At 38.6% G+C, this 12,906-nt stretch overlaps 1 protein-coding gene across 1 annotated transcript in view; it reads left to right on the top strand.

Moving 5' to 3' along the window:
- Positions 1-12,906, top strand: part of DNAH17 (dynein axonemal heavy chain 17) — a 111,822-nt gene that overhangs the window by 95,106 nt on the left and 3,810 nt on the right. Inside the window, exons 74-78 of the mRNA XM_060759821.2 lie at positions 8,361-8,552; positions 10,023-10,202; positions 10,588-10,770; positions 11,025-11,207; positions 12,078-12,221. Of these exons, the coding sequence (XP_060615804.2) occupies positions 8,361-8,552; positions 10,023-10,202; positions 10,588-10,770; positions 11,025-11,207; positions 12,078-12,221 (882 nt within the window). The remainder of the gene's footprint in view (positions 1-8,360; positions 8,553-10,022; positions 10,203-10,587; positions 10,771-11,024; positions 11,208-12,077; positions 12,222-12,906) is intronic.

Raw genomic sequence — 12,906 nt, 5'->3', positions numbered from 1 at the left:
AACATGCCAATATATGCCTATACCTCGATCTCTCTGTTTGGGTCCCCCTCCCTGGCACTGAGAGAAGAGGAAAGATTATAGGGGCAGTTCCTCTAGCTCCACTTATGCTCTGCCAAAAAATAAAATAAAATAAAGTGGTGAGGGCAATGCATGGCCCAACTATTTTTTGAAGACCTTTCCCTCTCGTCCACCAAGGGATCGCCTGTGCTGCAGTGCAGGCATTGGCCCAGCAGGCACCCAAATTCAAGTTCCACACTCCTAGCACCATTCATTTTCTCAGCAACAGATGGTGCACCACCAGAGGAGTCATCCTCATTCATTCCCCTTCAGTGATCCTTGATTAGCTGGCTATCTGGAATCTTTGCCATCCCCAGAGTGGCCTGGCTCCACCATATGCTATTTTTCTATTGGGTTCCTGTGAGTTTTCTGGGCTGTATGGCCACGTTGCAGAAGCATTCTCTACTGACTTTTGCCCACAACTATGGCAGGCATCCTCATAGGTTGTGAGGTCTGTTAGAAACCAGGCAAGTGAGGTTTATCTATCTGTGGAATCTCCAGCTCAGGAGAAAGAACTCTTGTTTGCTTGAGGCAAGTGTGAATGTTGCAATTGGCCATCATGATTAGCATTCGACTTCGACTTCCGGTGGACATGGCGACGGGGTAGCCTCATCGAGAGGGAGCTCCCGACGAGGACCGGCGTTGAGGTGGTGAGGTAGAGCTAAAAAGGCTCCCCCCTTTGCCGGATTGAGTGCAAAGGTGCCGCGAACCCCAAGGAAGCCCGAGACCCCAAAGATCTCTCCCCCCTCAAGGAGGAGAGGTCGAGAGGGTCCGAGCGGGAAGGGGAAGCGAACCACCCCGCAGGGATCAAGCCGCAAGGCTTGTCTTACCGCCGCCAGCCCACTCCAATAGAAGAAAAGAAGATTGAAGAAATTCCCAGTGAGGGGAAAGAAATAAGAAAGACTTCACCCCCAGGTAACGGGAGAGTGCTCCCAATTGATAGTAATTGAAAGAGGGAGAAACGGAGCGAAGAGGTGCAAGATAAGGAAGGTTGGGGAACCAACAAAAAATAAATAATAAGAATAAAGAACAAAGAGTAAAGAGCGAAGAAATAGAGAATAAAGAGAACTAAGGAACTAAGGAAATATAAATTGTATAAATTGTATCCAGCTGAACAACTGGACTAAAAAGGACAAACTGGATAAGAGGAATTTGGCAGAATTTGGTTAGAAAACTGATTTATGGGAATTAACGATTTAATGTAAAGTATATCTCAATACAAAGAAGTAAGGAGGACGAAGAGCTCCCCCCCTGTGATTTGGTTTAAGATATTCTTAAGATTTGGAGACGGAAGAAATAACATAAACAATTCCGACCTTGGCGCCATTATTGTTGAGTCTACCCCAGCCTTCTTCATAAACAATCTGGCTGTTTGAAGGAAGTGACATAACTGGAAGGCTGGAGGCAGTGGAGGACTAATAAAAGAGAGGGAACCAAGAGGGGTCGGTAGGGAATGAGAGAGGAAGTGACGAAGCGGAAGAAGAGACGGCGCCATCTTGGATCATAGAGAAAAAGCGCTACAGATCGGCAGAGAAGAAATTTAGGTGTTTGGAAACATTGAGACCTGGAGGAACAGTGGAGCAAGACAAGAGTTAGAAATAGCAATAATAGAGGGGAGAGACGAGGACGAGAAGAAGACGACAACGGACAAGGAAGAGAAGAAGACGGCGACGGACCAGGAAGAGAAGAAGACGACGACGGACCAGGAAGAGAAGTAGACGACAGCGGACAAGGAAGAGAAGTAGACGAAAGGCATCACAACGAGGAGGAGAAGTAGATGTCAAACATCCATTGGAGGAAAAGAGAAGTGGATAAGTAAAAGTCTAATTGGGCTTTTGGTAGACTCAAGTGGAGGAAGAGAAGAAGAAAATAACAATTTTTGTTAGAAACTACATATCTTTCCTGATAAATTGAAAAACTGATGAATGGATAAATTGCAGTGAAGATACTATATCAGTAAAAGGAATTGATTTTATATAAAATAAGGCCATATTATTAAATATAGATATATATAAAAAAGAAGGGGGGAAATCTCAATTTAAATTTAAATAAATTAAATGAATTAACAATAATATTTGGGTTAATAAGAGACTGCCTGATATAGTTGATAAAATTCTTTATTTTGATTTTTAGTGGGAGAATATATTGTGAGAAAGTGAATTGATTTTATGTGCTGTAAATAACTGAAAATCTATAAGAAATTAGAAATTAATTTTGACCTTCTTTTATTGAATATAGAACTAATCAATTAATTAATTAATTAATCATTAGATTAATGGTCCTCTGTTTTAGAATTTAAGTAAGATAATTTGATTTTACTAGAGGAGAGATTTTTGGGAGAGTAAAAGGTAAAACTTTTGAAAATAAGAATCAAATTGGAAATTACAACTCCTAAAGCAGAACCACGAAGAGGATCATTGGATATAAACCCAAAAATGGATAACTTATTGAAAGAGATTAAAAAAATATCAGAAAAACAAGACGCGTTGAAAGTAGAACTGAAGGAGGAAGTGAAGACCAAACATGAAGAGTACTACAAGAAACAAGAAGAAATGATTACAAAAATGACAGAAGAATTTAAAGTAATGAAGACAGAAATAAAAGAGGAATTTGGACAGATAAGAAAAGAAATATCACAGTTGGATGGAGAAGTGAAAGAATTGAAGGTTTCCAAAGAAAAAATGGAGGGAACGCAAACAGAGATGACAAAGAAAATAAAAGGATTGGATAGACAAAGAGAAAAAATGGAACTGGAACAAGAAAGATTGTTACAGATGCAAATGGATTTCCAATTGAGACTCAGAAATATAATGGAAGATGATAAAGAAGATATAAGACTATTGATAATCAAAATTTTGGCAGACTGTCTGGAGTGTGAGGGAGACGAACTGGAACAAGAGGTTGATCAGGTTTATAGGATAACATCATTTTATTCTAGGAGAAATAAGACAGACAGAGATGTGATAGTAAAGTTCACAAGAAAGAAGGTTCGAGACGATGTGCTCTACAACAATAACAAAAAACCAATCTTCTACAAAGGAAAGAAAGTTGCGGTGCTGAAGGAATTTCCGCAGGCGACACTAGCAAGAAGAAGAAAATATTTTTTCTTAACAGAAGAATTGAAGAAAAGAATGATAAGATTCAGGTGGGAAAGAAAAGAAGGGATAATGGTGACATACAATGAAGAAAGATATTGGTTGACAACTGAACAGAAGGCCAAGACTTTTTATGAAAAGCTTATGAAGCAGAAGGAAGGAGATGAAGAACATGGAGAAGAGGAAGACGAAGAGGAACCAGGAGAAGAAGAAGAAGGAGAAGATGTAGAGATAGAAGAAGGAGAGGAAAGAAGATTATCTACACCAAGGAAAGGAATAAAGGCAAAAAAGGCAAGATATAAATCACCAAAGGAGTATGGCTTTCTGGGAAAAGAACCGAAACCACAGAGAATGACACCACGGAAAAAGGAAGAAAAAGGAGGTCAGAGTTCGGAACAACCGGTAACTGCACCAATGGAATTGGCTTTTGGCGACACAGGATTGGGACTAGATAAGAATGAGTAAAATGATGGAGAGACAAATAAAGTGTTTTTCAAACAACATCAATGGTATGAATTCCCCCCAGAAGCGAAAGAGAGTATGGAGAAGTTTGAAGAAACAAAATTTTGATGTAATAATGTTACAGGAAACACACATCTGTGATAAACACGTGGCACACCTCCCAAATAAAAAACTAGGAAAGGAATATTATTCGGCCTATGAAAAAAAGAAAAGAGGAGTTGTAACTTACGTGAAAGAATCAATAGACTCAGAACTGGCATTCAAAGATATAGAAGGAAGATGTGTAGCAGTGAAAATGATAATTGGAGACTCCAAAATATTGGTTTGTAATATATATGCCCCCAATGGACCAAAGAGGAAATTTGTGGAATATTTAAATACCAAGTTAAAAGAAACAGAGTTTGATGAACTGATCTTGGCAGGAGATTTTAATGGAGTCGTCGACTCTCAAATGGATAAAAGTTGGAAGAAAAAGAAGTCCAAGGGAGGGAAACTCCCCCAGATATTTATGGATATACAAAAAGACTTCGACTTGGAAGATGCATGGAGAAATAAAAATAAAGACAAAAGAGACTATACTTTTTTTTCGAATAGACATCAATCCTGGTCTAGGATTGATATGGTCTGGATAACTAGGAACCTCTCTACGAAACTGAAAGAGATCAATATTCTACCACGAGACTTGTCGGATCACTGTCCTTTGGAAATGGACATTAATCAAAAAAATTATCACAGAAAATGGAGACTGAATGAGAATTTGATAAAGACGGAAGAGGACAAAGACTACTTTAAGAGAATAATCCAGGATTACTTACAAATAAATAAATTGGATGTATCGGAGCCACGACTGGTTTGGGATGCCTTTAAGGCAGTTTTGAGAGGACACTTCATCCAACAAGGAGCAAGAAGAAATAGAGAAAGGAACAAAAGAATAAAAGAGCTGTCGGCTGAAATAGCAGCTAAAGAACTGGAATTAAAGAAAAATCCATCTAAACGAGTAGAGAAACAACTGGTGTCATTGAAACAGGAAAAAAATTATGTGGAGTTGGAACTACAATCAAGACAGATGAAATTTTTAAAACAACAGGCTTTTGAAAATGCAAATAAGCCGGGTAAATGGTTAGCAAACCAGGTGAGAAAAAAGAGGCAAATTAACCATATTGCTAAAATAAGCACTAAAGAAAAGGACTTGAAGACAGATAAAGAAATCTTGGAAGAATTTAGGGCCTTCTATACAAATTTATATACAAAGGAGAATATAAAGAAAGAGGATATTATGGAATATATTGGACAAATGAAGCTAGACAAAATTACAGATGAAGATAGAGAAGAATTGAATAAGGAGATAACAGAAGAGGAAATAGAGAAAGCTATAAACAAAATGAATGCTGATAAGGCCCCGGGACCGGATGGATTTACGGCAGGATTTTATAAAATATTCAAACAGCAACTGATACCTACCTTCAAGGTTATAGCGAATGAAGCATTGAAACATCGGAAGATACCAGACTCCTGGAGGGAGGCAGAAATTACTGTGATACATAAAGAAGGTTCATTGGAAACCGACATTAAAAATTACAGACCGATCTCCTTGCTAAACACGGATTATAAAATGTTTGCAAATATTATGGCCACAAGGTTAAAATCTTTTTTAAGTAAATGGATTGGAGAAGAACAAACAGGTTTTCTCCCAAATAGATACATGAAAGAAAACATACGCAACGTGTTAGATCTTCTGGAATATTATGAGACCAATCACCAGAAAGAATTTGCCCTTTTAGCAATAGACGCTGAGAAAGCATTTGATAATTTGAACTGGGATTTCTTCAAGATTCTGATTCAAGAGTTGGACATGGGTGAGAAATTTAATAATGCAATCAATGCCATTTATGAATTTCAAAAGGCTAAAGTTAAAGTGAATGGTCAGGTTACGCAAGAATTTGAAATTACAAAAGGCACGCGACAAGGTTGTCCACTCTCTCCATTGATTTTTGTTATGGCAGTAGAGATCCTGATGAAGAAAATTAGAGACGATGAAAAGATTAAAGGAGCAAAAATTGGCAAATTTGAATATAAAATACGAGCGTTCGCGGATGACTTAATAGGTACAATTGAAAACCCAGAGAAAAATTTACAAAGTTGGATAAATAAAATTGAAGATTTTGGAAAGGTGGCAGGATTTAAAATCAACAGGAAGAAAACCAAACTTCTTTTCAAGAATGTTAACAAGGAGAAACAAATAAAGATTCAACAGCAGGTGGGAATAGAAGGTGTGAAGAAAATCATATATCTAGGAGTCTGGATAACTGCTAGAAATGGACAACTTTTGAAGAATAATTATGAATCAGTATGGAAAATGGTTCAAAAAGATATACAGAATTGGGACCGGCTGAAACTATCTCTCCTGGGCAGAATCGCTCTGATAAAAATGAACGTGTTACCAAAACTTATATTTCTGTTTCAAAATATACCGGTGATAAGAAACCAAACTCTCTTTAAAAAGTGGAAGAAGGACCTACTGAAATTTGTATGGAAAGGAAAAAGACCGAGAATTAAATATACAAATCTAATAGATAAGAAAACGAGAGGGGGGCTGGGATTCCCCGATCTGAAGACTTACCATGAGGCCTGTGCACTATCTTGGATAAGGGAATGGATGACTTTAGATAAAGAAAAGTGCCTAAATCTAGAAGGCTATGATTTAAGAGTGGGATGGCACGCCTACGTTTGGTACAATAGAGAGAAGAAGGAGAAAAATTTTGGTAATCATTTTGTGCGAGCCTCCCTACTACGGACATGGATGAGATATAAAGAACTCTTTTACAAAACAACGCCACTATGGATTTCAGCAATGGAGGCACACCAAAGAAGACTATTGGGATGGAGGATTTGGCCAAGATACAAGGATATATTAGTGAAAGGCAAAACGGAGATTAAATCATTTGAACAGTTAAAGACTTTATATGGTAATATAACTTGGTTAAATTACCGACAAATCAAAGAATATTTTAAACAAGACCAAAAAATCGGTTTTGATTGGAAGGAGAATACATGGGATAAAATTTTAAAAACACAAAAAAAAACGGTTACAATACTATACAACAAGCTGCTTCAATGGCTGACAGAAACTGAACAGGTGAAAGCCTGTATGATTAAATGGGCTGAAAATATAAGAAGGCCCATCCACTTTGCTGAATGGGAAATGATGTGGAATAAAAAACTAAAATATACATATGCCATGGATTTAAAGGAAAATTGGTATAAAATGTTCTATAGGTGGTATTTAACACCGAGCAAACTTAGTCATATGTATCAAAATGTATCAGGTAAATGTTGGAAATGCAGTGAGCAAGTAGGTACTTTTTACCACATGTGGTGGACTTGCAAGGAGACATGTAAGTTCTGGTCCATTATTCATGAGGAGATGCAAAAAATACTAAAGAAAAGATTTAAAAAGAAACCCGAATATTATCTTCTTGGATTTACAGACTCTGATCTTAAACTGGAAGAGAATGAAGATAAATTATTTACTTATTGCGTAACAGCGGCTAGGATGGTTTTTGCCAAATACTGGAAGAATGAAGAGGTACCGAATATTGAAGAATGGTGGAAGAAAATTAAAGAAATAAGAGATATGGACGAACTGACCTTTTTGTTGAGAAGGAACAATGGAAAAATTTTAAGGAGGACGGATTGGTCCCCCATATATGACTATGAGAAAAAAGTGGAAAAAACATTGGGATGAAAATAGATATTAAGGAGAAGAAATATATGGAGAAGATCCTGAGGCTGGAGTGGAAGTCATTTTAGAATAGTTTAAGTAATTTTATTGTTTGTACTGAGTGTTGGTTATGTATTGGTTATTTTGTTTGTATTAGTTTTTCTTTTTCCTTTCCCACTGTTCTGTCTTCTTGTTATTGTTCCCCCTCTTTCCTTGTGTGGACTTGTGGAAACTTTAATAAAAATTATTTTAAAAAAAAAATGATTAGCATTTAATGGCCTTGCAGCTTCAAAGCTTGACTGGTTGCTGACTGGGGATCCTTTGTTGAGAAGTGTTAGCTGGTCCTGATTGAGTCTTGTCTAGATTTCCCCTGCTTTTTGAGTGTTGTTCTTTATTTACCCTCCTGGTTTTATGTTTTTTTAAATACTGGTAGCCAGATTTTGTTCATTTTCATGGTTTCCTCCTTTCTGTTGAAATTGTCGCAATTCTCGTGGAAATGGATTCTCTGTGTAATCTGGCATGGCGGTTGTTAGAGTGGTCCAGCATTTGTGTTCCCAAATCATATGCTGTGTCCAGGTTGGTTCATAAGGTATTCTGCTATGGCTGACTTCTCAGGATGAATTAGACTGCAGTGCCTTTCATATTCCTTGATTCATGTTTGGGCACTGTGTACTTTTCCATTCTTCTGGAAAAATGTAGAACTTGAGAAAAGACAGAGGAATTATGGGGGAAATACAATTGGGCAATGTTTGGATAATGGAATTACATCTATCCTCTGTAACAAGTGAGAATGCTTGATGTGAAAAAACAACTTGGCTATATTTTGAGTAGTTTCATGAAGCGCCATTGCGCTGCTGACTACCTGAAATGACCACAGTATAAGTCCCTTTGCTGATGCAATGATATTGTAGGGGGTGGCAGTCCTAGCACAAGTCAAAAAGTCCTCCCCATTTCTGGCTCCTTCCCCAGTGAAACTCTGGCTTGCAGAAGCAGACTTCTTGATTACGTTCCTTGTTTTCTTTTAGGATACCATGGAAATGTGCACCAAAGAAATTGAATTTAAATGCATTCTTTTTGCCCTCTGCTACTTCCACGCAGTTGTAGCAGAACGGCGGAAATTTGGAGCCCAAGGGTGGAACAGGTCCTACCCATTTAACAATGGAGATCTCACCATCTCCATCAATGTACTCTACAACTACTTGGAAGCCAATGCAAAGGTAATGAATTAGCTATTAATGTTTTCTACAGCAAAGCAACTGTTATCAATAACCCCAGTATTTCTTCAGTGGTTAGGAGGGAATGGGAAACTAGAATTTTAATTTGACCATATTTTAATGATTCCAAGGAGGAGAGGACAGATCCTAAGCAGAGAAATACTGATCAAACTGTCTTATGGTTTGGAGGTGGGGGAGTTTGATGCTTCTCCAAACGTTGACAACAGAGCCTCTGCTTTCAGAGTAATCAGTCTGCATTTCTCAACACAGAACTGTTTCTCTAGAACTCAGACCTCTTCTAATTGGAAAGTCCTGAATGTGTACTCTTCTAAAGCACTAGTTGTGTTTCTGCATCATGCTATTTAATGGAACTATAATCATTTTATTTGCCAACGCTTAATCTTTGGCTATTCAGGGAAAGCTTTTTCGTACTGTCATTAAGCCTTGAAGAGAGCAGTACTGCCACATTGTTTTGATTATTTGATATTTATCTGTCTGACAGAATGGTTGAATATCCCCTTGCTCTGTCTGAGCCCAAAATTGCTCTGGAATAAAAATCCCGATATACGTTGGAACTCAAATTTTGCAGGTTTAACATGGCAAATCATATATTTTATGAGTTCATTAATAAATGGGTCCAGAGGAGGGTGACTAAAATGATCGCAGGTCTGGAGAACAGGCCCTATGAGGAACAGATTAAAGAGCTGGGCATGTTTAGCCTGCAGAAGAGAAGACTGAAAGGAGACACGATGGCCATGTATAAGTATGTGAGGGGAAGTCATAGGGAGGAGAGAGCAAGCTTGTTTTCTGCTGCCTGGAGACTATGATGCAGAACAATGGCTTCAAACAACAGGAAAGGAGATTCCACCTGAGCATGAGGAAGAACTTCCTGTGAGAGCTGTTCAGCAGTGGAACTCTCTGCCCCAGAATGTGGTGGAGGCGCCTTCTTTGTAGGCTTCTAAGCAGAGGATGGATGGCCATCTGTCGAGGGGCTGAATACTTTTTTCTTGCTTCTTGGCAGGGGTAGGACTGGATGGCCCACGAGATCTCTTCTAACTGTATGATTCTATGAATTGGGGAGTTTTTCAGCCTGCTGCGGAAAATTGCAGATTATGTACATAGACTAAAATGTAAAGAGAACTTTTAAAAAGTTTAGTTTATAAAGTTTATAAAATATATGTTTGATACTTTTTGTGTGTGTTAAATAGTCAGCAGTATCAATAATAAAGTTGGGGGGGGGGGCGGCTAGGGATATTGTTTTCCACACTCATAGAGGTCGTCTACCCCTAATGCCTGTGAATATGGAGGACTGACTATACTGCAATCTTTCTGAAAAGAGTATCTTATTCTGTAGCAATTGCTTGGTTCCTTTGTAATACTGCCATACTAGTAGCATTCCTTTGATCTCATTCTAGTGTTGTTCTTCCCCAATCTTGATTTATTCCTATGTGCTAAGCAGGCATCTCTCCTTAGGTTCCTTGGGATGACCTGCGGTATCTCTTTGGTGAAATCATGTATGGTGGACACATTACTGATGACTGGGATCGTCGACTGTGCCGGACTTACCTGGGTGAATACATTCGTATGGAAATGCTGGAAGGAGAAATGTTTCTGGCACCAGGATTTCTTATACCTCCCAACTCAGATTACAAGGTACAAAAAGGTGCATGAGAGAGGGCCTACTTGCATGAGAATCATTCAGGGACAGAATGAACATTTGCACACAAGATATTTACCACAGGGAGAAATAGTATCAAGGTGTGATGGAAGATAATAACAGATAATCACATACTTCAGCACAGAGGACATAGAAAGATAATACATAGCAAAACCAATTCAAAAACAGAAGTCCATGAAAAAGTGTGCTAAATCCATGTGAAAGTTGACTTAGGCCCCTGGGGAAACGTCAAGCTACAGGTGAATTACTTCTGTAATGTGCACACAGTTGTCTGGATGTGCAGACTGACCTACAAGGCCAGATTAATTGCCTTAGAGCAACAATTCAAAATGTTAATGTTCCCCATAATGTATTTTATAGGGATATCATGAATATATTGATGAAAACCTGCCACCCGAGAGTCCTTACCTGTATGGGCTTCATCCTAATGCTGAGATTGGGTTCCTCACTGTCACTTCAGAGAAGCTTTTCCGCACCGTGCTGGAAATGCAGCCCAAAGAGACAGATGCTGGAGGAGGAACTGGTGTTTCCCGAGAGGAAAAGGTAACAAAGGCATCTTATGTTGGTGTGCGATGTTCTTTTTTTCTTCATGCCCCCCCCCCCAATACTTGCACCACAACTGGAATTTGGGCAGGATCCTCAGACAACTGCTGTGCCCCCAGCAAAGAAGTGGAGCAAAAATAGCATCTGCCCTTCAGGCAACCAGCATAAGTACACTAGTGAAGATTTGCAGTCCGACCACAAGCTACCTGGGCCTCAATCAAAGTGAATCATTCATATGGCCTTCCCCACTGCAGGTAAAATCTGTGCTAGATGAAATTATGGATCGACTTCCAGAGCCATTCAATATGGTGGAAATCATGGCGAAAGCAGCTGAGAAAACCCCCTACGTAGTGGTTGCCTTTCAGGAATGTGAACGAATGAACATTCTTACCACTGAAATGAGACGCTCTTTGAAAGAACTAAATCTGGGATTGAAGGTAGGTGTAAATGGTATGTTGCCACCCAGAAAAATAGCTGTTTGATCCGCTTCATTTACATTTCTCTCATAAACTGGCACCCCAAAAAATGAGAGCATGTTCTCAGGCAACCTCAGGTCATCAAGTGTTCAACTATTAATTTTCCTGCCATCTCTGGTAATTTGTACCAAAAGCACTTTAAACATGTAGACTATTTTTCAAGCAGAAAACTGCATATTCACCAGTTCATACACACAGCTCATGAAAACTGAGGTGTAATTCCATTAGTTTTGGTATTTTTTTTCTTTTATATTTGCTGGATGGAAGTAGACTTCATCAGAGAGAAAATTCACTGTCCATAGGCTCTTTCCACCCTTTCAATAATAATAATTAGACCTTCCAAAAAGTTTCTTTTGCTTAAATAAAACATAAACACCCCAAACAGAATGTTCTGGGCCTAAAAGAGGGGAATACATGGCTGCTGCAATGTAAACAATGATTCAATGCAGCTGGGTCATTGAAAAATATTATAATATTGGGGAAAGTGGAAAACAGAGGGAAAAGAGAAAGATCACATTATAGGGCAGTGGTTCTCAACGTGTGGGTCCCCAGATAATTTGGCCTTCAACACCCAGAAATCCTAAACTGGCTTAGGATACTAAACCACAAAAAGGAAGTTTGGAAGTCTTGAGAATTACAAACACTTGATACAGGCGATCCTGTTGAAATGATAAAGCTGGAGGGTGCTCATAAAACACAAAACAAGTAAAGAAAGAAAAAATGTGTTAATGCTTTCCTTACTATAAAGAAGACTGTGTAAAATCTGAAAGAGTGCCTGGACTATTTACCCACAAATGGTTGAAAACCGTTGTTTAACTATTTTCCCTAAAGGGAGAGCTGACAATAACAACAGACATGGAAGACTTATCAAATGCTCTTTACTATGACAACGTGCCCGATTCCTGGACAAACCGTGCCTACCCATCGTTGTTAAGTCTGGCAGCGTGGTATGCTGACCTACTGCTCCGGATCAGGGTAAGGGAGATATTGTCTTGCTTAAACCTTTTCCTGGACAGGCTCTTCATAAACAAGCCACTAAGTTCTGAATCATTAGACATGGTATGGAATTTAATGTAAAGCCTGGTGGGCACATTCTCAGGAAAGCTGAAAATAGCTGTTCAAGCATTGCACTTTTCTATTTAGTGAAAGTTCTCACAGCTAGCTGTTCTTGGATTAACTTCTGTTTGGCTCTCAACATCCATGCCTTGAAAATATATTTTTTGCAATCCAAAATGCATTTTGCCATTTTATAGCAGGGACACCGTTTTACATGGGACTTGAGCAACCTGTTTTTAGCATTGATGGGGTGTGTATGTCCTGTGTGTTCTCATTTTATGTCCAACATCTATTTAATAAAAATTAGCAACACTGAAATTATTAGTTGCCAAAGTACACCAATTCACGCATGCCACATTTAGAGCAAGGGTAGGCAAAGGGCTGCTCTCCAGATGTATATTTTTAGATTGTAACAGCCCTTGACAACAGACCTTGTTAGAAATTACAATCTAACATAATCTGAAAAATGCATGTTCTCAAGCACTTATGTACTCATAGAAACAGTACTGTATACAATTCTAGGGATCTGTATAGGATATGACACATGATGTTGCCAATTATTCAGATTTTTAAAATATATTAGTGTCTTCCATGAAATTAGAGG

Source organism: Anolis sagrei, chromosome 2 (assembly GCF_037176765.1).
Source record: "Anolis sagrei isolate rAnoSag1 chromosome 2, rAnoSag1.mat, whole genome shotgun sequence".
Taxonomy (NCBI): domain Eukaryota; kingdom Metazoa; phylum Chordata; class Lepidosauria; order Squamata; family Dactyloidae; genus Anolis; species Anolis sagrei.
Note: the sequence above shows the minus strand (reverse complement) of the source record. Positions and strands in the feature narration are given on the sequence as shown.